Consider the following 21,339-nt stretch of genomic DNA (forward strand, 5'->3'; position numbering starts at 1 on the left):
AAGAAGATTCTTTATCAGATACAAGTGAGTCGTACGACGCATCTATAGCTAGTGTAGAGTAATTCAAGTTTTTATATATGAAGTTCGCGATGCCAAGAAAAAGTGTCCGGCTCGGTGGTGTGTCCGGCTCGGTGGTGCTTTACGTTATTGGGATATAGGTGTATGCACATGGCGACTTGTCGGCTGCAGCAAATCGGCTGTAGATATCGTGTCTGATTTAACTTATGAGTACGTAAATACTTCGCTATTGCTGCGACTGCTGATACATAAAGATTCTTATACTTCGTTTGATACGTCTCATGTCATAGCACTTAAGACTCATGCCCTGGTGACATTCCTGCAACTTACCACCCACATAGCCGCATAGCCGCCGTCTTTTGTAGCGGCATTCATGACTCGATTCGCGCGTGTCACCCGTCCCGTTCTGATATTCCGACAACACATTTCCCGCTGTACCTGCATATACGCCCCTTAGCAAGCCAGTATCGGTTCACCGGTAAGTCAATCAACTAAGCACAACGCGGCGTGTGCTAGGACATGGCACGCTCGTATACAGATCCGCTACTGCGGTCAATGCTTCGGTGAATGATCCTCAGATATCCACTGGAGCTCGCGCCGATAGAGTGTGATGCCTTCCGGCTGATTGCTGATACACCCTGTGATCAGGATAATAAACAAGGGTTTGCTAAAGGGTACCAGGGCTGGTCAGGTCATATCATCTGCGTGGCACTGCATCGCTCGTGATTTCGGTTCACTGTCTCCCGGTACTAGTACCTTTTTTACGGTCTTGACTCCTATGTGGCCAGATTTAGTGACCAAGTATAGAATGCCAGGCATCATCTGTACATGATAAATGCTATTAGAGTTTGGTCCGAGGACATTGAGCGGCCAGTAGTACATTCTCATCTGTGCGATTGTTAAATGTTTTGACTATCAAGGCATATGATATATCAGAACCATTACTTGGGTTGGCATGTGCTTTGGTGTGTTCAAATCCTTGTTTTAGCTGTGCTCTAATTGTGGTTCTATCCATCGGAGGATCCTCCGTTTTGCTTCGGATGCACCAAATACTCCTTAGCCCCTTTTCGAGTGGTAGCGACGGCAGCTGTGCCCCTGCTACTACGAAGACGAACCACTCATGCCATAGCTCCGTTGGGCATCTATTCAGTACTGAATGAAGCCGCGCTGAGAGGTGAGTTTCCCCACGGTCTCGACACCGTCGTACTACTGGCAAGCATATTGTGGCGTTAATACTCTACAGCGCAAATGCTTCCTCAAAGACGGCAATTTACGCGGCATTGCGTATAGGGAACCTGGGGATTTTTACAAAGATCTTTGGTATCAAACGAGCAGATCGACTAGAGCATACGATACTGACGTAAAGGATCCGCATAATCGCCAAAATGCCGTCCAGAAAGCGACTACTGGGCCTGCCGTATTTTCAACACGCGGTTGGATAGCACTTTACGAACATTTGCGAATCCAAAAAGCTTAGAAAAATTATACTTTTCTCCTTAGGGAAAACAAGGCCAATTTATCACGAAGCTCAACTGGCCCAACGGACAAAAGTCTTGTAGCAGCCACTTATGCTATCTACGGTACACGGGTCTACTTGTGGCGCTCCGGCTCGCTCCAGACATTGATCATCGGGCACGCTCCGGCAAACTCTATTCTTCTGCTGGATATAAAAAGCAAGCAATGCCAAGCTGTAATCCATCCGGGAAACTCCGCAATCTTGATCTATTGTCGAACACAGAGGAGCTATAGGCTCGCTGCGTTGCACCACTATAGGGATGTCCTGTTGCCGAGCCGCCAGCTAGAGACAAGCCGACGCTGACTTGTGTCGGGGAATTCCGGTGCTCTGTACATTTGCGTGCCTAGTTCAGTGTGGCAAAGGAGTGCAGCCCCCCCATTCCAAACTTGTGGCACATTGCTGTACGTAGACTTGCGTATTTCGACTCTGGGGTATAAGTGCGGCATGGCAGGCCTTCCGCTCACGATGCTCCGCCTTTTGCAAGTAAATAAACAACCCACATTTTTTGCCCACTTGGTCCACGATTTTACGAAGCCATCATGGGCATTGGACCTCGCGCCAGCGAGATGGTTCGAGTATGCTAAGTAAGAAACAGCATGTTTTAGACGTAACTGACGACTATTCACAGATCGAGGTGGCGTTTCTGGTCGTTTCCTGGATAGTTGTAGTGCTCCGGGTCTACGTGCGGACATGTGTAGTCAAGGCATTCGGCTGGGATGACCGGTGGATGTTGTTCGCGCAACTCATGCATACCACAAATGTCATTTGCGCCACTGGAGGCGCATTCACCGGCACTGGAAGGCTGACAAAAGACCTTACACCAGAAAGCATGATGATGGCTTTACGGGTATGCGAACCCCCGGTGATTGTTTAGTGTCCATGTACTAACACCTATTTCATTGTAGTTTTGGTGGATTTGCTATTGGACATACTGTTTGACCATGATCAGCGCCAAAGTATCTCTTGGTCTTTCACTCCTCCGCTACACCCCGTATACGCATGTACGATCTCGTCGCAATACGTACTTTGCCATCTGGATTAGTGTCGTCATAGGCGCTGCATACGGCCTCATCGCGATGTTTCAGTGCAAACCCGTCCGCTTCTTTTGGACCAGGGCCATTGGCGAAACAGGAACATGTATCGACATCCATGTCATCATTTCCTTGACATATGTCATGTCTGCTATTTTTGCCGCTTCTGATTTCAGCTTTGCTATTCTTCCCGTCTTTCTAATCAGGGGCTTGACAGTGAGTCGTAATCAAAAGCTCGCACTGATTCCTATCTTGAGTATGGGATGCATGTCCGTCTTCCCAATCCTGCACATGAAACCGCGAACACGAACGGGCTAATGTAGTATCACAGTGCAAGTTCGGCAGTCATTGTGCGCCTGGCTTACGTACAGACCTTTCTCAGCCCAGAATTTCTCTACAGCACAGTGCCCATCGCAATTTGGTCAGAAATAGAAATGAGTCTGGCCATCACCGCTGGATCACTATCCACACTACGCCCTTTGTACCGCCTTGTTGCGCAAAAGTTCTCGTGGAGAACAAGCCTGTTTAGTAACCGCCGCTCGCTTGCATCGGTAGACCTGACCACGAGACCGAGACATAGCGATACAACGGACGACAGCTCCAAACACGACGGAAGAATATCGAATATTGACTCTTGCCCCGAGTCGGAGCGCAATATGGCGAGAGCGGCAAGCGAGGACCTGGGGCTTGAGGTTTGTGAACCACGTGCAAAAGCAAACTCGTGGAATACAGTCAAAGTAACCGACGTGCAGGTCGACTATAGTCATCGTGCTTCGCAGAAAGAAATGGTCTAATTACAAGTTGATATCATTGTAATGGTTGTTGGAATCACAGCTGCATTGCGCACAAGGCATGGCCAAGCGCCTTGGATCTCACAGTGATACTCCACACAAGCCAAAGACACATGTATACTGATCAAGGCAGCGACGGTCGCTTGCAGAGATGTGACTCATAAATTCGAGGATGCGCAAAGCGGCCCATGGCCCCAGTGCGAGCCTACTGCCCCTTGGTACCTTTGACCCCCTCCCTCCTCTCGAGCCCCACGCCCATCAAAAACGCGGCCCGGACAGCGCCTGCAAACGCCGTGATGCCCAGGCTTGCCCAGTCCTCTGCCCGCCATGCTCCGGGACTCAACCGGCCCTGGGCTCCCAGGACACGCCATGCACTCCAGTAATATGCCAGATCCACTGTTAGACAAGCAACCTGCACAATAGACCAGATGTTGACGTCGTCTGTGTACCGCAGCAGCACAGCAGACACGATGCCAAAGTTTAGCATACCGCCTCCGCGCTGCGTCAGCACCATGATATGTCCTTGGTCTGGCACTGGGGGCGAGGGAATGTGTGACGAAAGGACGAGAGAGGGGAGAAAAAAGTCCATGGACGCGCCCTAGACGCAGATGAGGGGGTCGAGATAGGTGAAGAAGAGGCGATAAAAGCTTGGGATGCGTGTGTATGAGGGAGTCATGGATGGCATTTTGGAGTCGGCGTTTCTGTGTATCGATCTTGTCTTGTTGTCGAGGGGCTGGATGTCTAGCGACGGCTTGCAACAAGGGCTAACAGGGTAGAAGGATCATGTTAGGGTCCGGACGAGATGTATGTATGGATGAGCAGGACCTACTTTACTAGATGACCGATGCAGCGAAGATCTGCCTCTAAATCACAATTGTGGGAACTGGGGTACAGGGAGTGGAGTGGGTATCAGCTCTGCAGCCCCACACTACTGTGGCGCCAACGTGCATAAGGCCAAGTCTACGGGTGACGATTACGCCCTACAAGTCATTTGCTGCTAGCTTTCCATTGGCGAGCCTATCGCTGTCGTATTCATGTATATTAGACTATGGATACGCATCCTAAGCCATTCGCTCAATGGCATACTCAAGCTCTTTTCGGAGAGCACCCCTCTTACTTTCCATATCGGCGAAGACGTGTTTGTAATCGTCATCATGTTGGGATAGTAGTGACTCTAGTATACACTCACCATCTGTTGCAAACGTCTCTGCAATGTCGTCGAGGCCCGTCTCGCTATCGACGATATGACGCACGACTCGTTTCGACGTACTGATCAAGACATCATGTAGACTACGCTGATGAGGCTGAAGGCTCTTCTCCCACCCAATCTCCTCGGCTTCTGACGAAGGTAACGTGGGTTCGGAGGAGAATAAATACTTAGCAGAGGTCGAACTGTGACTGCTAGTAGGCGAGTGCAACCTTGGTGGCGAAGAATCGAGATAAACAGGCAAAACTTCGGCTTCTGAGGTGCATTGCTGGTCGTTACGGCAGTCGCCAGCAAGAGTACTACATTTGGTGCCAAGATCCAGATCAACAACTCGGCTTGCTGGTGAATCTTGCGCGACATCAATCAACGCACCTTGCAATGTCTCAGTCGCTGGATCTGGATCTGGATCTCCTACTATTGATTCGTCCCCTGTCAAACGACGTAAAAACGATGTGGCCTTTCCGCCTTTGGTCCTTCGTGTGAAAGGATCACTTTTTGCAGTTTGCGAATCTCCTGCCCGCTTCTCATGCGCCACATGATCGCAATCTGCGTGGCCGGATATAGCCGTTGATTCTGCATTTGGTGATGCGGGGACAGGTTTGCTGTTGCTCGACAGTATCGCTGCCACAGCTGGAGTGTCCCGTGACCAATCATCCATCTCGTCGACTTCGTATGGTATCGGTGGCGATGATGGCATTTGAGAGAAAACATCATCATGAAGAGGTCTCCTCGCATCCCTTGGGGTGCACGACCGTTTCTGTGTCTCTACAAGTTTCTTCTGCTTCGTCGGGGTCGACGGTACTTGAGTGATGTGTGAAGGCAACATTGGTTTTTTGAACGTTGTCTGAGAGGCTTCCATTGTTTTCTGTGAAGCTTTCAGTCCTGCAATCAGTGAGTGTCTCGAAGATACGGCAGATGACGCGGGTTTGATGAATGATTTCGATTGATCTCGTCGCTTTGTTGCACAGTCGGTTGAGCCGTCAGGGTTGTTTGCTCGTAGCTTTGGCTTCTTGGTCTGCTTTCCGTCCTTTGTAGTATCCGCATTCGCTTTGCGCTTTGCGCTAGACTTCTTCTTCGACTCGATCTGACTTGGGGCATAGTCTTCATCGTCATCGGCCTTTTGCTTGACAAGTGATTTACGTGTTTTAGTATTGTTTGTGACCTTCTTGCCTGGAACAGTCTTAGAACGATGCGATCTTCTCCTTGTCGACGATGCTGCACTAGGCGTGTCTGATTCAGTCCCTTCTTTTTCTCCCTCTTTGGAATATGCGTTTTTCCCATCAAGCTGTAAACCGAGTTTTTGTAAAGCCTTTTGCTTAGCAGCTCGGGAAATACGGGGTAGTTTTCCTTTGCAAGAGGTCGACGACATGGAAGTTGATGGTGTTGTTGTATTGTTGTCTGCTGATGGTGCTTGTGGACTGGTTTGATCGCAGATGTAGTTTTCGTCTATTGCAGGAAATCCGGACCCACTGTGGTCGGGGGCGGAAACAAGGGTGCGGAGTTGTGTATTGGGCGCGTCGCTCTGTAGTTGGCTAAGCGCAGCCTCGAACGGATGCAACAGCATTATGATGGAAGAAGAAGGTGAAGAGGGGGTAAGATGAAATGCACATGCCCACACAGTCGAAGAGAAGATATGAGGCTAGACAAAGGAAAGATATCCGCTTTGGGCGCCAGCGCACGTGGGAGTGAATGGTGGGAGTGGTAGTGGTGATGGTGGCAGTAGGGGAGGCGCGACTATCGGGACTTGACGTCAGACACTGACGCGTGAGTTTCGCGACGCGCCCGAAACGGCAGCTGTCGGAAAATGGATGCCATATCAACTCAGGGGAGGGGTGGCGCAGTAGATTTTCTTCCCGATATCAAAATTCTTTTACCACAATATTAAGGAATTCGCAAGATAAAGAGTTCAAATCTCTCCCCCTATAAGTCCTAAAAGTAGCACTAAGATTCTGAAGACCATTTCTACATTTAAATTAGTTAAATCTTCTTTAAAATTCCGATTTGTAGGAAGGGATTCTCAAGTTTTGGCACCAGAGAAGCTTTCTTACTTTTTCTCCTTGTTTCACTACTGCATATAATTCTGAGTTAAAATTGATGTGTCTAGCCAGGATAGAGAAAATCGTATAGTCAATACAATCATTATCATCAACTTAGGAATTGCACATGCTAGGTGGACAAGTGGACCAGTACTATAGACCAGTAGACTTTGGCGCTCTGGCATTTTATTTGGACTGCGAGGTTGGATGATGTAATCCACTCGATTCGAGTCATGTTGATATAAGGTTGGATGCTGCCAAGTGGGGGTGCTATCAGTCACGTGACTATGCTCCATCGGCAACAGCAAACAGATGGCTCAACAGGACAGCATGGCAGTAGGCTTGTTGGTTTGTTACTCTGTTATTCGTATGTATATGTAATAGGTTATAGTAAGCAATAGAAAGAAGGGGAAAATAGCATCTTCTTCACACGTATACCAGATGTGACAGCAGGCGAGGGGTAGTGTATTGTGGTATGGTGCCATGTAGTAAGGTGAGGGGCGAGGTGAGTATACACATACACACACACATATATATATATATATGTAAGTAAGTAATATAACAATGGTAGTAGTGGTGATGATAGTAGTAGTAGTAGTAGTGATGGCTGGTGTGGGATGAAGATATGTAATACTACTAATCCATGTACCGTGTGGTATGCAATACGTGCTATCGATAGTACTTAGCAGCAAACTCCAAAAATGCAACGCAAATCTTGGCATCCCACCCACCACTCGACGGGCGCATCCCATTGTCGACCTCGCACCCGCCCCGCCCCCCTCACACACTCCGCACGCCAAATTCGCAGCGACAACCACCATGCCTGGCGCAAAGACCACCCTGCTCATCGAGGGCTCCTTCGACGAGCTTACCGATGAGTTCGCACAATACATCGACAGCCTCAAAAAATCCCAGGGCGATGACAGCGCCGCCCTCCAGGCCGAGACGGCCGAGCTGCTCAAGGATAACAAAAAAGATGAAGTGCTCAAAAAGCTCGTCGTCGCCAGCCAGGCCCTCAACCAGGCGCCAGAGAAGGGTATGCCGCGCCCCGCACCGCACTGCTCTTGACTTGCCTCGCACAAAGCGCCCGTCTAACCATGAGTGCGCAGAGTTCATTGCCGCATACAATCTGCTCATCCACCTCGTAAACCAGTCGCCCAATGTCTCCATGTTCCTGCCCAAGATGTGCCAGAATCTCAGCGCCCCCATCTCGTCGTCGCCCTACAACGGCGGCGGCCTCGCCCTGTCCATCCTAAGCACCATCTTCAACACAATACAGCCCACCAGCGAGGCCCGTTACCAGGTCCTGCTCGCCATTCTCCGTGTCATCCGCGCCACCTCCAACTTTGAGACGTTGCGCCCCCAGCTCAAGCACCTCGACACCTGGCTCCTTGAGTGGAAGACACCCGACGACGACGCCCGTAAGCTCTACCTGGCCGTCAGCGATGTCGCCGCCGACGCTGGTGAGACGGAGCAGGCATATACATATCTGTTACGCGCACTGCGCACCTTTTCCTCAGACCAGGCCTCGTCGCCCGATGCCCGTGACCTCTCGCTCCGTGCGCTCAAGTCGGCACTCACCCACCCCCACCACTTTGACTTCCAGGACCTCACCGACCTCGACTCAATCCAGGCCCTGCGCAACTCGGACCCCGTCTACTTCCAGCTACTTGAGATCTTCAACTCAGACCTACTCGACGACTTCAACGACTTCAAGGACGAGCATGACGGCTGGGTCGAAGAGTCTGGCCTTGACGGAACCGCCCTTAACCGCAAGATGCGCCTGCTCACCCTTGCCTCTATGGCCGCCTCGGCCGGCCAGACACGGTCGCTTCCCTACGACAAGATTGCAAAAGGCCTACAGGTGCCCCTGGAAGACGTGGAAATGTGGGTCATTGACGTGATTCGTGCCGGCCTCGTCGAGGGCAAGCTCAGCCAGCTTAACCAGACGTTCCTCATCCACCGCTCCACATACCGAGTCTTTGGCGACAACCAGTGGCGGGAGGTGGCTTCAAGATTAGACCTGTGGCGCAACAGTCTGCAGGGTGTCTTGCAGGTCATCCAGCAGGAGAAACAGAGGTTCCTCCAGGAAAAGGAGGATGAGGCCAACAAGGCTGACCAAAAGGCTGACATGGCCTCGAGGTTTGGCGGCCGGGGCGGCCAGCGGAAGCAGCAGAGGGCTATTGATGAGGATTTGGACTAAGCAAAACGTGGTGTCTTAGGCAGGCGTGTGTTTGTTTCTTTGGCAAAAACAGGAGCGTGGGCTAGGGACGGCATTAGATGCATTACAAAGCCAGGCTTTTCCACCTTTATGAATCGCAGCCTTGGAGCTGCGCAGGATAGATATTGCAATTCACATATATTGACTCTCCATCTTTGTCTACTACGTCCAATTACCAAGCTTGTGTCTGCGTAATCTAGCGGCTGATGGGCTCCACACCGCGCTCCTTGAGTTTTGCCTGCACATCCCTGTACACGGCATCGGGTTCCTGCTCAGCATTGACCTTGACGACCCTGCCCTGAGATTCGAACTCGTTCACCACCGGCATGCTCGTCTCGACAAAAGTCCTGAACCGCTTCCTAATGCTCTCTGGGTTGTCGTCTGCCCGGCCCGAAGTCTCGCCCCGGTGCAGAAGTCGCTTCTCCATGACACCCTCGGAGCACTCGAAAAAGAGGGTAAACTTGGACGGGCACACCGCACGCTCAAATGCATGGGCCTGGTCAAGCTTGCGTGGGAATCCTATAATCATTGAAACAAATTTGGTGAGAAACGTGGACCGATATTGCACGAGTACAAGAGCGCAACTTGGGGACTGGAATTGTACCTACCATCAATCAAAAACAGCTTCTTGTCGTTCTCGCCACTCTCCATGCTACTCCGCATGGCGTTCTCGAGCAGCTTTACCGTCACCTCCATAGGTACAATAGTACCTTCCTTGATGTACGTCTTGATCATCTCGCCAAACTGGCTGCCTTCTCGATCCTGCTCCTCGCGCAGCAGGTCACCAGCAGAAAGATGCTTGAAACCGTAGTCGTTGACGAGCTTCTGGCACTGCGTGCCCTTTCCAGCACCAGGACCACCGAGGACAAAGAGCACTGTTACATCGTCCTTGGACCACAGAGGAGAGGTACGCGCGCCAATATCGGTCTGTTCAATGGCAGGCATCTTCGCTATGTTTGTCTGACTGGCTAATGAGGATGCGAAGGCCGTACTTGTCCCTTACCACTTGGTGAATGGCCTTGAATGGGTCCTTTTGGTTGGTAGCCTTCACCCTTGCGGTCGTCGACTATCTTCTTGAACAAAAATGTGCCTGTTGCGAAGATGGCAACAATGGGCCAGACCTTGAGGGGCGACTTGGATGACGGGGCAGAGATGTGGGCTGGAGGCTCGTTGGGGCCTGTGGGTTCGCCTGGCTGGCGGAGGCGGGATGCGTACGGTCGGGAGGTGCTCAAGGCACGGCTGGCAAGGAATTGAGGTTGGCGGAAGAGGATACGTGGGCGGAAGAGTGAACAAGACATGGTGTTTGACGGGGGCGGTATGATAGCACGGGCGATTGAGGTGCAGCTGCTGTTTTCATTAATCCCGAGCGGGGCTAGCGTCGGCGTGCGATCCAGTTCTCAAAGTGGGGGGCGTCCAGGCTGGCAACCCTTAACTCCACTTTACCTCACCGTCAATATACTTACGGGCGGCATGTTTGATTGAGCACTCGCTCCGAATTGATTAAATTTACTGGGTTCGACTAACCTACCTTACACAACTAACCCGAACCAAAACAGCTCAACACCTGTGACTCTCTGTCTCTCTCTCTCACGTAGACACGTCCTAGATGTCGCCAGTCACAACAATATCGCCTAGTCTCTACTCTCGTGCCCATAGACCCGCAATCTATCCACCAAAGCAGCTGCGGGGTTTCTTGGTCCTACCAGGCGAAATCAGAAACCAAATCTACAAGTACTACTTCGACCGGGAGCATCACCGTGAAGTAGCCGCAAAAGGCAGTCAGTTCAAACAACGGAAACCCCAGACGATCAAGCTATGCTTGGGAATCTCTTCTCAGCAAGAGGGGGCTCTTCTCCCTGGTTCAGAATCTGACAATTCTTTTGCTCCGTCCGTTGTGCGCTTCTCCAGATCATTGGGTAAGTATATTATGGTACATGGCCTACAGACCAACTGGCTCAGCTCGCTGTACGCCCTAAGTCTGGTATGCAAACAGGTCCACCTGGAGACGACCAAATTTCTCTACTGCAAAACTGTCTTCATATTCGATGCGCCGAAGCGAATGAATAGCTTCTTCGGCGTCGTGTCAAGCACCAATCTGCAAAATATAACAAAGTTGCATCTCCAGTACAACACATATGGACATCCTCAGCGGACCGATCATCAAGTCTGGCAGGACAAGCACACGCAGAGTTGGTGAGTGGGATACAATACTGCGATTGCCTCAAGATATGTTTTTTCCTTCTTCCTTTTCCCGTTCTTTTTCTCTCTCCGAGCATTTTGTGCAACGACTGTACGAAATAACTTACCAACCATGTTTCTCTGTCGTTTCTCTAGGTCCAAAGCATGCAAGACGGCCTCGAAGAAACTCATCAATCTTCAACAGCTACAAATTTGGGTTCAGCTTCACAATAGTGCCCCAAAGTTTAGTTTGCGAGAGAAATGGATAAAGCCACTGTTGCAGTTTCGCAGACTGACGTGTGGAAAGACACGTACGAATGACCACGTTGGAAATGCCGTATTGCTTGAAACAGTCACAATCCACATCCAGACTCGCTGGTCCAAGGAACCACTGGCGGTGTTTTTGAACAACCAGCGTCTGGCGCGGGCAAGCATGGAGTTACATGTACTGTATGGCCAAGCCGTCAGTCTGGCAATCAAGGGGGCCAGGGAAGAAGAAGCCATGGCCGCTTTCAATGCTGCGTGGGAAGGAAAGTACAAGCATTGGAAGCATCACCTTCAATTTGCTCCGACTGGCTGGTAAAGTGGGAAACTTCTCGATGGAAGCTGTAGTCAGCTACACGGGGGATCCCCATGGTTGTCTCAAGGAAAAGGTTTACAAAACGGAGGGCTGGACTTGTCACGATTCCACATAACGTTATCAATGCAAATGCGAAACCCAAATTACTGATGCGCAGTCACGTTGTAGAATGGTTTGCTGCATGTGGTCTGGAGAAAGGGTATTTGGTGAAGATCAAACAACGATAGACCGCGTGTATGATTGTGTATTCTTGGGTGTAGCCGGCGAGATTATGCACTCGGTTTCTCTCTTGCAGCCTCGTCATCCACCTTGTCTGCCTCCTTTGCCACGTCTTGCTCATCCACCTCTGGTGGAAAGTCCCCAGGCACGATGCCAAAGACACCAACCTCGCTCCTGCCCATGCCACCGCCACTCTTGTCTGTCTCGTCGCTCTCCTTGAGCACAAAAGTGCCCGGCTGCTTCTTCATGGCCTCTTCGTCAAAGTCAAACACACGGTAGTCGGCATTGAAAAACATGCGGTTACATATGGCGGTGCGCAGGAAGCCAGAGTGCGAAACTACAGCAATCACCTTTTCCGGTCGTGAATACAGATCCTCAAGGCATCGTTGGCCGCGCGCTACAATGGCCTTTTCGGTAAAAGCATACGGGTTCTTGGGGCCGTTTGTCGTCTTGTCTGGAAATGAGGGGTCGACGACGGAGAAGTCGTACTGCGGGAACTCCTTGGAAATGACGTCGAGGGGGGTCCCCGTATCGCAGGGCTTGTCTGCGTTTTCTTGCCAGTTTGCGTCGGGAATGACTGTGATGAGGCTCTATTAGTCATTACTCGCTCTGGTTCACCATTCCCCAATGCTCGTCTTACCCTTTGTGCCCTTTTTGATGAGCCAGTCGAGTCCAATGGTGGCGGTTTGGAGCGTTCTTCTTTGTGCACTCACGACAATGAGCTCAATTTGGTTACCAATTTCGGTCTGCTTCAGATGCTCGTGCAGCTCGCGGCATTGCTGTTCACCGAGCTCGGTTAGTGGAGGGTCACGTATCGACCAGTCGTTGGTAGCGTTGTGCTGGGCCTGGGCGTGGCGGATGAGGACAAGCTTTGGGGCCATGGTGAGCAGACTGCAGACGAATTGCGAGTATGGGGCCTGGATGCAAGCGGATATGGGCGACGCAGCAATGTTATAAAGGAACGCCAGGGCGGATTGTTGTTGAGATGAGTTTGCAATGACGCGCTAGTGGGGCCGACGTACCTGCATCTCGATGACGCGGGTGCTGCTAACTGTCACTCCACAAGTGGAAGGGCAAGACGAAGCGAAGCACAGCATGGGAAGCAAGCGGGCCGCATGCATACATGGCCGCAATGCTTTGCTAGTGTGAATCTTGTTCATTGATCGTTAAGGCTTGTGCAAAAGCCGCTCGTTACGCATCGTCAGGGTCTGTACTTTTATCCACTGGCTCGACTCGAGCAGCCATTCATTTACTCTTCCATCTTCTCCTCCTCGTCGTCATCATCATCATCCCCCTCGAGCGCCTTCTTTGCAAGCCTCTCAGCCTCTTCCCGAATGTCCTTGGGCACTTCCTCATGTCTACCCTTGGTCGGTCCGTCGAGATTGCTGATCCACGTCATCTCAAGCTCAAATTCCTTGTCCTTGTTGTCATCGTGTGCGACGTAGATGATGCGCGCTGCCTCCTTGACGCCTTCTTCTAATGAAAGCTGGCCCTCGTGCAGATTCAACTTCTCGAGCTCCGACTTTGCAACCTGGCGGCCCTTGCCTGTAGCTGCACCGTAGTATCCCTGGACCGATTAGTCATTGTATACATATTGTCTAGTCGTTTTGCGTACCCAGTAGAGGCCACTCGGCTCAATCATGTAGAGAGATGGGCCGCCGTGCTTGGCGCCCTCTCTCTTGCCTCCCGAGCCAACAGAAGGACCCGAGCCAACTTGTCCGTCGACGGGCAACTCGGCCTCGGAATCCCAGCCGGCAATAATGGCCGTTATGCCGAATGGCCGTACACTCGAGTAAAGCGTGTATGCCTGAACGTAGCTTCCCATGCGGTCGGCGAGAGACGAGGAAGGAATGGGGGCCTTGTAGAGCTGCCGCCATTGCGCCGCCTCGTCACGGGCTCGGGAGACGAAGTGGCGACCGTCGGGGAGGAGACCAGAAGACACGACGCCCATGTTGCGGTCGACGGTTGCTATGCGCTTGTTGGCGCCAGGCTTGATCAGCTTGCTGCTGACAAGCTTCTCGAGAGCGAGCACGACACCATCCTTGCACCTGATGCCCAGAGCTGTGCCGCCGTTCTCTACCGCCTTGACTGCATACTCGACCTGGAAATTGCGACCGTCGGGCGAGAAGACCGAGTTGGACAGGTCATAGCCTGTGCCTATTGACGTCTGCAGCAATGTCAGTTTGCCTCCTGGGTGCGTGTCGAGCGGGCGGGGGGCTGTTTACCATGGTGGAGGAAGTGGGTGGTTATGACGGTCGTGTGTAATTGGTGTCGTGTTCAAGTCGTGCTCAAACAGCCACTCTGCTTGTGCAGTGGGTACAATTCGAGTGCTGGATTGGACGATGTCGGGAGCTGTGCTTGCCCGGTGGTGTTGGTGATGCTTGTAGTACCAGGCAATAGGCAATAGGCAATGGTGTATCTGCGCAAGCTCCAACAGCTCACCACTAGCGTGCCAAGGAGACCCCCGGCCCCGACACGCTACCTACATAGTCCTCACTATAAGAGCAGAGCAGCACAGCCAGGGCCAACGTATTAGTGTCTAGTGTACGTTGCAACCACTTCTGCATATATATATATATATATAGTCGCCCTGCTGAGTTAGCTAGTGCACATGCTTGTGCCATTCTGACATGACTGTAGCGACCAGGTACGTACGTACGGCGGTGCAAAGTCACGTGCAGGCCGTGCTTTGATCCCCGGCTTCTTCCGCCGGAACCCCTCCAATGGCGGGCGAGTGGGCGACGTCGAGCGGTGCATACGCCTGTAAAGACGTGATGAGTTGTCGCCCCAAACCGACGACTATTCACAGGCTTCAGATGCACTCGATTGGCTGTCTACCGGCTAGCCGAACAGGTTGGGTTTCAACGCGTCGACACTAATTGGACTGTGGGCGACAAATTTCCCAGAATCATCCCGCCTTCACGCATGACCCGACAGCGCGCTACACTGGACGGTATGTACTTAAGGGACCACGGCCACCACCACGTTGCTGCCAACTGCTCCCCCCTTGCTTTCCCTCCCTCCCTTGACTGCTGAACCGACTCGAGTTTGTTGATCTGGATCTTGTTCCTGTGTTTGTTTCCCACTCACGCGCCTACTGTGCCAGTACTCATCAGCGCCCAACGCTCACGCTCAAGAACTGCGGCTTGACACAACACACAGCCTAGCAACAGACATCAGGGTCCGTTGTTTACTTCCTTTCCACTTGTCCACTAGCTTGTTCCGCCTACTCCTCACTCCTTCGCTCCATCTCCATTGCTCAACTGCCGTTTTCTACACCATTACCCCTCCTCAGATCCCGACTTGCTCTCGAAACCCCGACACAGAGATGCAACCAATGCTCCTTCACCACTGCTCTTGCTCCTACGACACGCCTGTCTCGTTCAGTCCTTTTGCTTTTTCCCAAAACATCTCTTGCTCTCACGTAAGCCGCCAACGCTCTGGCACTTACAATCAACATCCACTAACCCTACGTCATAGTGTGGCGTAATTTCCACCGGCATCAACGTGCAGCCCAAGGCTGAACAAGACGCAAACATGCAGCAAGACGAGCTGACTAGGCTGTTCTCGGCCAACATGACCCTTTCACAAACCCAAGTGCAACCACCTCTCCTCGAGCCAGTACAGCAACCAGAGCCAGAGCCCGCCCCAAAGAACATCGTCTACGCTTCACAGCATTACACACACTCGCATCATGTCCCTCTTCGCAGTGCTTCAGAGCCGAGTCTGAAGACGCAAATCAACGAGTCGGATCTGGAAGCTGTACTTCTGAGAAACAGCATAGATCCCTCTCTGCTCTTTCCTTCTCAGATTGATCTCTTCAAGAACGCAGACGACGACCAGCGCCTGCGTCTCCTCGAGCTATGGCGCATCTCGCCCCCCTCAGGACGCCAGGGACACCCAGCAGGCACTGACTACAACATGTCGAGGCAGCTTTACGACTGGCCCCCTACCAGCCTGGCGCAAGAAGAAGCAATGGCCAAGCTAAGATATGAGAGGCAGCAAGCCGAGGATGCTGCTCAGCAGAACGCAATGCAGCAGCAAGAATCAGAGCAGGCCATGGCCGCAGCAAACGCCGAACCATACATGTCTTCAGGTTATGAGATGATGGCAATGCGCGAGTATGAAGAGTCGGCACGAGCTCAGCAGGCTCTCAAGGAGGCCAACAGATACAACCAAGCCACTGATCCGGTATACAATACTGGCAATGGCCTCTGGCAGAAGCACGTGGGAAGCGTCATCGACATGGAGAACAATTACGGAGCGTATGCATATGCACGTGAGTATGGTTTACGCGGTGGCTATGGAGACGAAGAGATGGTCATGTGATGTATAGCAGTCTTGGTTGATTGCAGTCTCATGGCGCGTGGAAAGCTTGGGTAAATTGGTAGGGCATTTTGTTACACAGGCGATGCATACTTGCACACACAGCATTCTTATGTTAGTTTGTTGGGCGTGCACACATACACGCATACATGGTATGTACTTGGCGGGTTATGAAAGAGATAGATTTCGTCAGAAGGATACCCAATCAGCAGTTGTTTTTTTTTCATCTTGATCAGACTTCGAGCCAACTTTAGCCCATGTGTTGTTGCGCTAATGGAATGGATTGGATTCATACATTGTACATATGGGTGTTGAAAAAAAAAGATTTGAAGCTGCCCACGAACACTCAAACACGGACAGACTTATTTTGCCTTGCCACTCGGCCACTTCTTCCAGCCCCTGCCATGTCCCTTTTGCTTCCATTCCTGAATCAAGGCAGGCATGTTCAGCATAGCCTGTCGCCTCATCTCTAGGCGGCCCTTGAGCGTTCGTTCCCACAGCTTTCCCTTGACCTTTTGTCCCTCGCCCGTGCCCTTGACTTGCAAACCCCTATCCACCCTCTGTCGCTCCTTCTCACCCGGCTTTTTGATGGTCCATGGTAGTAGATCGACAACACCGTGCTCAGAAGCAAGCTTCACCAGGTCGGCCTGCTTGCGCAGTCCATAGGCGGGGCTCTGCCATCGTCCGGTTGCGAAGTTCTTGTGTGGGAGGAAAGGGTTTGGGTAGGGAAGTTTGTGCGCTTCTGGCGGTATGTTTGAGTTTTGGGGTGCGCTCGAGGGTATTGGAGTGTTATTTGGTGCCGCCATCTCGCTAATTGAGGCATTGGGGTCGGTGGGCGGGGTGGTTGATGTTGTGTTGGCTGCCGGTTGCGATGGATTTGGAAGTGGGGATGCGAGGTAAGGGAACAACGCAGGCGGAGGGTACTTTTGGAAGAAGCGCAGCAGGCGCGGCGGCAATGATTTTGCAATTTCAACCGTCTTTGGGGCGCTCATCTTGTGTGGATTGCGTGTTTGCGATCAAGATACGGGCATGCAGGCGTGGAGATCAAAAGTTCCCAGTGCCAAGGCGGGTTTAAGCTGCGAAGTAGCCTTGCCTTGTCCTAGGGTGGAGCTTGCTCGCGCCGCCGCGTACTGAGCTGCTACCTGGGTGCATCACAACCACTGCCAACACCAACTTTGCTTGATTCTAGATTTACGGCCGAATACAAATCCCCTGCTCTTCTTGCTGCAGCTATCTCTGCTGTCTCGCCAGATATCACATCACTCCTGCAGCCATGGTAAGCTCCCCGCATTCGTCGGGACATGGACACAGCTAATCGCAATAGTCGTCGCCATTCTCCATAAGTACGCTTCTTATACAACCGCAATACCACATGCCCATCTAACAATTCCAATAGACGGCGGCGCCTGCGTGGCAATGGTGGGCAAGGACTGCGTGGCCATTGCCTGCGACCTCCGCCTCGGCATGCAGGCCCTCACCGTGTCCAACAACTTCCCTAAGATCTTCCAATACGGCGACGTTTTCCTTGGGCTGACGGGTCTCGCCACCGATGTTTCGACCGTATCCGACTTGTTTCGTTACAAGGTCAACATGTACCGTCTTCGCGAAGAACGCAACATCAGCCCACAGACCATGGCCAACCTCGTCAGCTCAAGTCTGTACGAGAGGCGCTTTGGCCCATACTTCATCAGCCCGGTGATTGCAGGTATCAACCAGACGAGCGGGAAGCCTTTCATCTGCGGTTTCGACAGCATTGGGTGCATCGACTTTGCAAAGGACTTCATCGTAAGCGGAACAGCGAGCGACCAGCTGTTTGGAACATGTGAGGGGCTGTGGGAGCCAGATCTGGTGGGTTCTTCAGCGCCACTCTTGCCCTGAATCATGTATTAATGTTCAATCTAGGGCCCAGAGGACCTGTTCGAGACCATTTCACAGGCGCTACTCAACGCCGTCGACCGTGACGCACTTTCCGGTTGGGGCGCACACGTTTACATTATCGAAAAGGACAAGGTGACGAAGCGGTTACTCAAGGGCAGGCAGGATTGAGAGGGTGCGTAGCATATGATGGCATACAAATGATCTTATGAGCTATGACGCACGCCAGAGGAGCACCAGAGGTAGGGCCAAGGACTGTGACTGGAAGATGTGAGACTGCATGCACGGATAGTAATTGCACTCTCTCAGTTGCTTTCATCTCGTATTAGTGGAAGAACAGAGATAGCTCCGTAATCAACAAGGTGTCTCCAGTAGACGAAGTCACAAGGCAGCGTGACCCTGACTACGAAGCTGGAGTATAGAGTGACAAGCTATGAGTGAATGCCATTGGGTCTGAGTAACTGTTTTGCCATGCTCTTCGTCACATCCACATCACAGGCGGGCCTTGTGGCTCCCGATGAGGGCGGGTCTTATCGATAGCGAGGACACGTGATTGGGCGCTTGGTCTAGTACGTGTGTACGATAGTAGTTAAGGTGGCCGAGCAGGTGGCAACGCTACAACAGCAGTGGCAGCAGCAAAGCAGCAAGCTGGCAGTTCGAGTATGAAGAGGTAGGCTCCAATGAACTGTTGCAGGACGAATAAGAGTATTCAGATATGGTTTCGAAGAGAAAAACTGAAATACATGACAAGATCGAGAATCGTGGTTATAAGAGGAGCATCCTTGATCTGAATTGTTCTCAGCTAAGCTAGTTGGTATGCTTACTATTACTGCCTCTCGAATATCAATGTACTTTCTTAGAAAAAGTAGCCCAGGGTTTATTTTCACATATAATATATATGTGATAACTATGTTTATTGATGCTGATATGTTTGTACATTGTGTTTTGAGTGGTGCAACTGAACATGTTCATGACATGTTCCTTTTCCATAATATCACATCTATGCTTCGCTCAATGTCGCTACTCGCACCCCCTTGACAATCAAGTGACGAGAAAGAAGAATAAAAGAAATAGCTTACCACCCCACATCCCTACAAGCCTTCCTAGGCTCTGACTTGAAATTACAATATGAGTATATAATCGAATCGACCAGAAATACAAGAAAACTCGGACGACGGTGTCTAGGGGTATATGTATACATGAGTCCATACATTTCCATCTTTTGATCTGTTCCCATAAACGCCAGTTCAGAGCATGCAAAAACAACAACAGAAAAAAAAATCATTCAATGTTGAACTTGTCCATTTCCAAATCAATCCAACTCGCCCTCTTGACCCGGCGCCTCTTACTGCGCCGCTCTGTAGCCTCATCACGCGTCTCCCACCCATCCTGATCGGCTCTGTTAGATGCCTGCAGCTCAGGATGCGTCAGGTTAGAATTGAGACGGCGCGGGTCCACAAAATCAGGGTACTGTTGGTTGCCAAAGTCGTACATGAGCGGGCTGCTTGTGGGCCCGTTGGCGCGGCGCGCAGTGTCTGGGCGGTTGGCACTGGTGTTGGTGCTACTTGACTTCTCTAGGGTGAGGGTGTTGCGGCGCTCGAGGGTGCATGTCCCGGTACAATTCACGTTTTGGAAGTTGGAGCTGTTGTTGCGATGGTTGGCGTATGCGGCAGGGCTGGAGAAGGGATTGGCATTGAGACTAGGGTCAGATTCTGTGCGATCGCGCACAAGCTGGATCAGTTTGCCGAGAACAGCGAATTCCAGTTTTAACTTGACAGAGTATACGACACCCTTGAGCGTTGTCTGGATAAGATATTGATTTGCAAATTCCATGGATAGCAGAGCGAGATCTAGGATGATGATCAAGACGTTGATGGCGAGAAGCTGGTACATTGTTTTCCGGACACTGGCCTGCCTGAGCTGGCCAATGTTGGCGCCGTCATCAAAGCTGCGCGTATCGCCTTGGACGGACTGGGAGAGCCTGAGCAGCCTGATTGTCTCTTTGATGTAGATGATGGACAAGATTGTCTCCTGCAAAAAGAAGCCCAACATCTGTGTCTTTTCCATGATAGAGTAGGCGCGGACGAAGCGGGCCAAGGTAGCGGGCGAGAGGGTATTCGAGTTTGAGCCAAAGGTCAGAACCGTGGTGATCGAGTGCAGTAGAATGCCATTGCAGATGATCATGTACAGAGTCCAGCGGAGGGTGCGGCGCGAGTTGGTGACGAGGTGCAGGCGCGACCACAAGACGACGGATTGACCTGCATGCAACGTTGAGTGTCAGTCTCGATGCAGGTTCTCTACTTGGTGGTGGCCGCGCGAAGCGGCAGCATACATACCCGTGACCATGGTATACCAGCCGATGGTGAGAAAAACAATGGCCACATATCCGACATTAGCGTTTGGGTCGAGCAGACGGAAGAACTTGATGATGAAGCCCAGTGAATATGGTATGATGCCAAAGGCGCTGATGACGAGCGACCAGAAGTAAAGTCCATGGTAGTGCTGGAAGGTGACAAAGGCGAGGATGATGAGCTCAAGGGCATTGTAGAGGGCGAGGCCTAGAAAGAAGGCAATGATGATTTTGAGAGGAACCGAGTTGCCCGTGTAGCCTGTGGTACCGTGGTAAGGTTGGAGTTTGTGGCTTGGTAGCGAAGGGACTGACCTCCAGTTATGCCCGCACCGGCGGACTCGAGCGAGCCCTGTGCCGGTGTCGTCTCGGCGGCAAGAGCAGCAGACGTTGCACTGGCCGGTAGGGAGCGGGAGAGGGAAAGGGAAAGGGAGAGGGAGAGCGAAGCCATGGCGAGGCTTCAACTCACCCAACACCGACGCTTCTTGGTCAATCCAACATTGATGACGGCAACAATAACAACAACAATGTCAGCAAGACGACAGTCAGTCAGAGGCGGCGGATGGCACGCCACGAGCGAAGAACAGACCCACGTCAATGCGTCCGACATGGCTACGGCTGATGGGGGCGCGAACGAGGGCAAAGCAAAACGGGCCGTTTGGAAGTGGACTTGCTTAAGGACAAGCCCTGTTGGTGAAGTGAACAGGGCGGGGATGTGTGCCGAGCACGAGCATAGGCATACGTAAGTCGGTGCATGCATGGGAGTTAAGTAGTACTGAATACACTACCTATACTATGTATCATTAGTTAAACACATAACGGTATACTAATGTACCGTGTATGTATGCATCTCATCTGCCCTTGATTCGCGGGCAAAGCTGCCCAACCCGACCAAGCCAGACATTGCCCCCCTCAGTCTAGCCGTTTGGAGACTAGCGCAGTAGAGTCCGGGGTAGATCCACTCTGCCATTGTCATTGTGATTGCAATCGGCTC

General features: G+C 51.7%; 12 protein-coding genes across 12 annotated transcripts; 5 read left to right on the forward strand and 7 right to left on the reverse strand.

The window, feature by feature from the left end:
* Positions 1 to 2,073: 2,073 nt before the first annotated feature.
* Positions 2,074 to 3,359, forward strand: COCCADRAFT_41052 (uncharacterized protein; the record flags this gene model as incomplete). Its single annotated transcript, XM_007719074.1, has 5 exons — positions 2,074 to 2,109; positions 2,163 to 2,381; positions 2,440 to 2,834; positions 2,897 to 3,257; positions 3,318 to 3,359. 5 exons carry the CDS (start codon positions 2,074 to 2,076, stop codon positions 3,357 to 3,359), a joined length of 1,053 nt encoding a protein of 350 aa, XP_007717264.1.
* Positions 3,360 to 3,561: 202 nt separating this feature from the next.
* COCCADRAFT_9199 (uncharacterized protein) lies at positions 3,562 to 3,945 on the reverse strand (the record flags this gene model as incomplete). The annotated part of the gene is made up of 1 exon (XM_007719075.1): positions 3,562 to 3,945. The coding sequence occupies one exon, from the start codon at positions 3,943 to 3,945 to the stop codon at positions 3,562 to 3,564; it is 384 nt and encodes a 127-aa protein (XP_007717265.1).
* A 472-nt stretch (positions 3,946 to 4,417) lies between these two features.
* COCCADRAFT_109208 (uncharacterized protein) lies at positions 4,418 to 6,127 on the reverse strand (the record flags this gene model as incomplete). The annotated part of the gene is made up of 1 exon (XM_007719076.1): positions 4,418 to 6,127. One exon carries the CDS (start codon positions 6,125 to 6,127, stop codon positions 4,418 to 4,420), a length of 1,710 nt encoding a protein of 569 aa, XP_007717266.1.
* A 1,291-nt stretch (positions 6,128 to 7,418) lies between these two features.
* On the forward strand, positions 7,419 to 8,802 carry COCCADRAFT_109194 (uncharacterized protein; the record flags this gene model as incomplete). The annotated part of the gene is made up of 2 exons (XM_007719077.1): positions 7,419 to 7,635; positions 7,709 to 8,802. The coding sequence occupies 2 exons, from the start codon at positions 7,419 to 7,421 to the stop codon at positions 8,800 to 8,802; spliced, it is 1,311 nt and encodes a 436-aa protein (XP_007717267.1).
* Positions 8,803 to 9,016: 214 nt separating this feature from the next.
* Positions 9,017 to 10,118, reverse strand: COCCADRAFT_30311 (uncharacterized protein; the record flags this gene model as incomplete). The annotated part of the gene is made up of 3 exons (XM_007719078.1): positions 9,017 to 9,339; positions 9,429 to 9,747; positions 9,813 to 10,118. 3 exons carry the CDS (start codon positions 10,116 to 10,118, stop codon positions 9,017 to 9,019), a joined length of 948 nt encoding a protein of 315 aa, XP_007717268.1.
* A 308-nt stretch (positions 10,119 to 10,426) lies between these two features.
* On the forward strand, positions 10,427 to 11,581 carry COCCADRAFT_109196 (uncharacterized protein; the record flags this gene model as incomplete). The annotated part of the gene is made up of 2 exons (XM_007719079.1): positions 10,427 to 11,013; positions 11,155 to 11,581. The coding sequence occupies 2 exons, from the start codon at positions 10,427 to 10,429 to the stop codon at positions 11,579 to 11,581; spliced, it is 1,014 nt and encodes a 337-aa protein (XP_007717269.1).
* A 266-nt stretch (positions 11,582 to 11,847) lies between these two features.
* On the reverse strand, positions 11,848 to 12,678 carry COCCADRAFT_30312 (uncharacterized protein; the record flags this gene model as incomplete). The annotated part of the gene is made up of 2 exons (XM_007719080.1): positions 11,848 to 12,374; positions 12,438 to 12,678. 2 exons carry the CDS (start codon positions 12,676 to 12,678, stop codon positions 11,848 to 11,850), a joined length of 768 nt encoding a protein of 255 aa, XP_007717270.1.
* A 368-nt stretch (positions 12,679 to 13,046) lies between these two features.
* On the reverse strand, positions 13,047 to 14,025 carry COCCADRAFT_41059 (uncharacterized protein; the record flags this gene model as incomplete). Its single annotated transcript, XM_007719081.1, has 3 exons — positions 13,047 to 13,364; positions 13,413 to 13,964; positions 14,023 to 14,025. 3 exons carry the CDS (start codon positions 14,023 to 14,025, stop codon positions 13,047 to 13,049), a joined length of 873 nt encoding a protein of 290 aa, XP_007717271.1.
* Positions 14,026 to 15,125: 1,100 nt separating this feature from the next.
* Positions 15,126 to 16,126, forward strand: COCCADRAFT_109207 (uncharacterized protein; the record flags this gene model as incomplete). The annotated part of the gene is made up of 2 exons (XM_007719082.1): positions 15,126 to 15,221; positions 15,278 to 16,126. The coding sequence occupies 2 exons, from the start codon at positions 15,126 to 15,128 to the stop codon at positions 16,124 to 16,126; spliced, it is 945 nt and encodes a 314-aa protein (XP_007717272.1).
* A 359-nt stretch (positions 16,127 to 16,485) lies between these two features.
* On the reverse strand, positions 16,486 to 17,115 carry COCCADRAFT_109184 (uncharacterized protein; the record flags this gene model as incomplete). Its single annotated transcript, XM_007719083.1, has 1 exon — positions 16,486 to 17,115. The coding sequence occupies one exon, from the start codon at positions 17,113 to 17,115 to the stop codon at positions 16,486 to 16,488; it is 630 nt and encodes a 209-aa protein (XP_007717273.1).
* A 424-nt stretch (positions 17,116 to 17,539) lies between these two features.
* COCCADRAFT_41062 (uncharacterized protein) lies at positions 17,540 to 18,169 on the forward strand (the record flags this gene model as incomplete). The annotated part of the gene is made up of 2 exons (XM_007719084.1): positions 17,540 to 17,971; positions 18,026 to 18,169. The coding sequence occupies 2 exons, from the start codon at positions 17,540 to 17,542 to the stop codon at positions 18,167 to 18,169; spliced, it is 576 nt and encodes a 191-aa protein (XP_007717274.1).
* Positions 18,170 to 19,279: 1,110 nt separating this feature from the next.
* Positions 19,280 to 20,796, reverse strand: COCCADRAFT_109204 (uncharacterized protein; the record flags this gene model as incomplete). Its single annotated transcript, XM_007719085.1, has 3 exons — positions 19,280 to 20,256; positions 20,335 to 20,607; positions 20,661 to 20,796. 3 exons carry the CDS (start codon positions 20,794 to 20,796, stop codon positions 19,280 to 19,282), a joined length of 1,386 nt encoding a protein of 461 aa, XP_007717275.1.
* Between the last annotated feature and the right edge of the window lie 543 nt (positions 20,797 to 21,339).

This window comes from Bipolaris zeicola, assembly GCF_000523435.1.
Source record: "Bipolaris zeicola 26-R-13 unplaced genomic scaffold scaffold_278, whole genome shotgun sequence".
Lineage (NCBI taxonomy): Eukaryota > Fungi > Ascomycota > Dothideomycetes > Pleosporales > Pleosporaceae > Bipolaris > Bipolaris zeicola.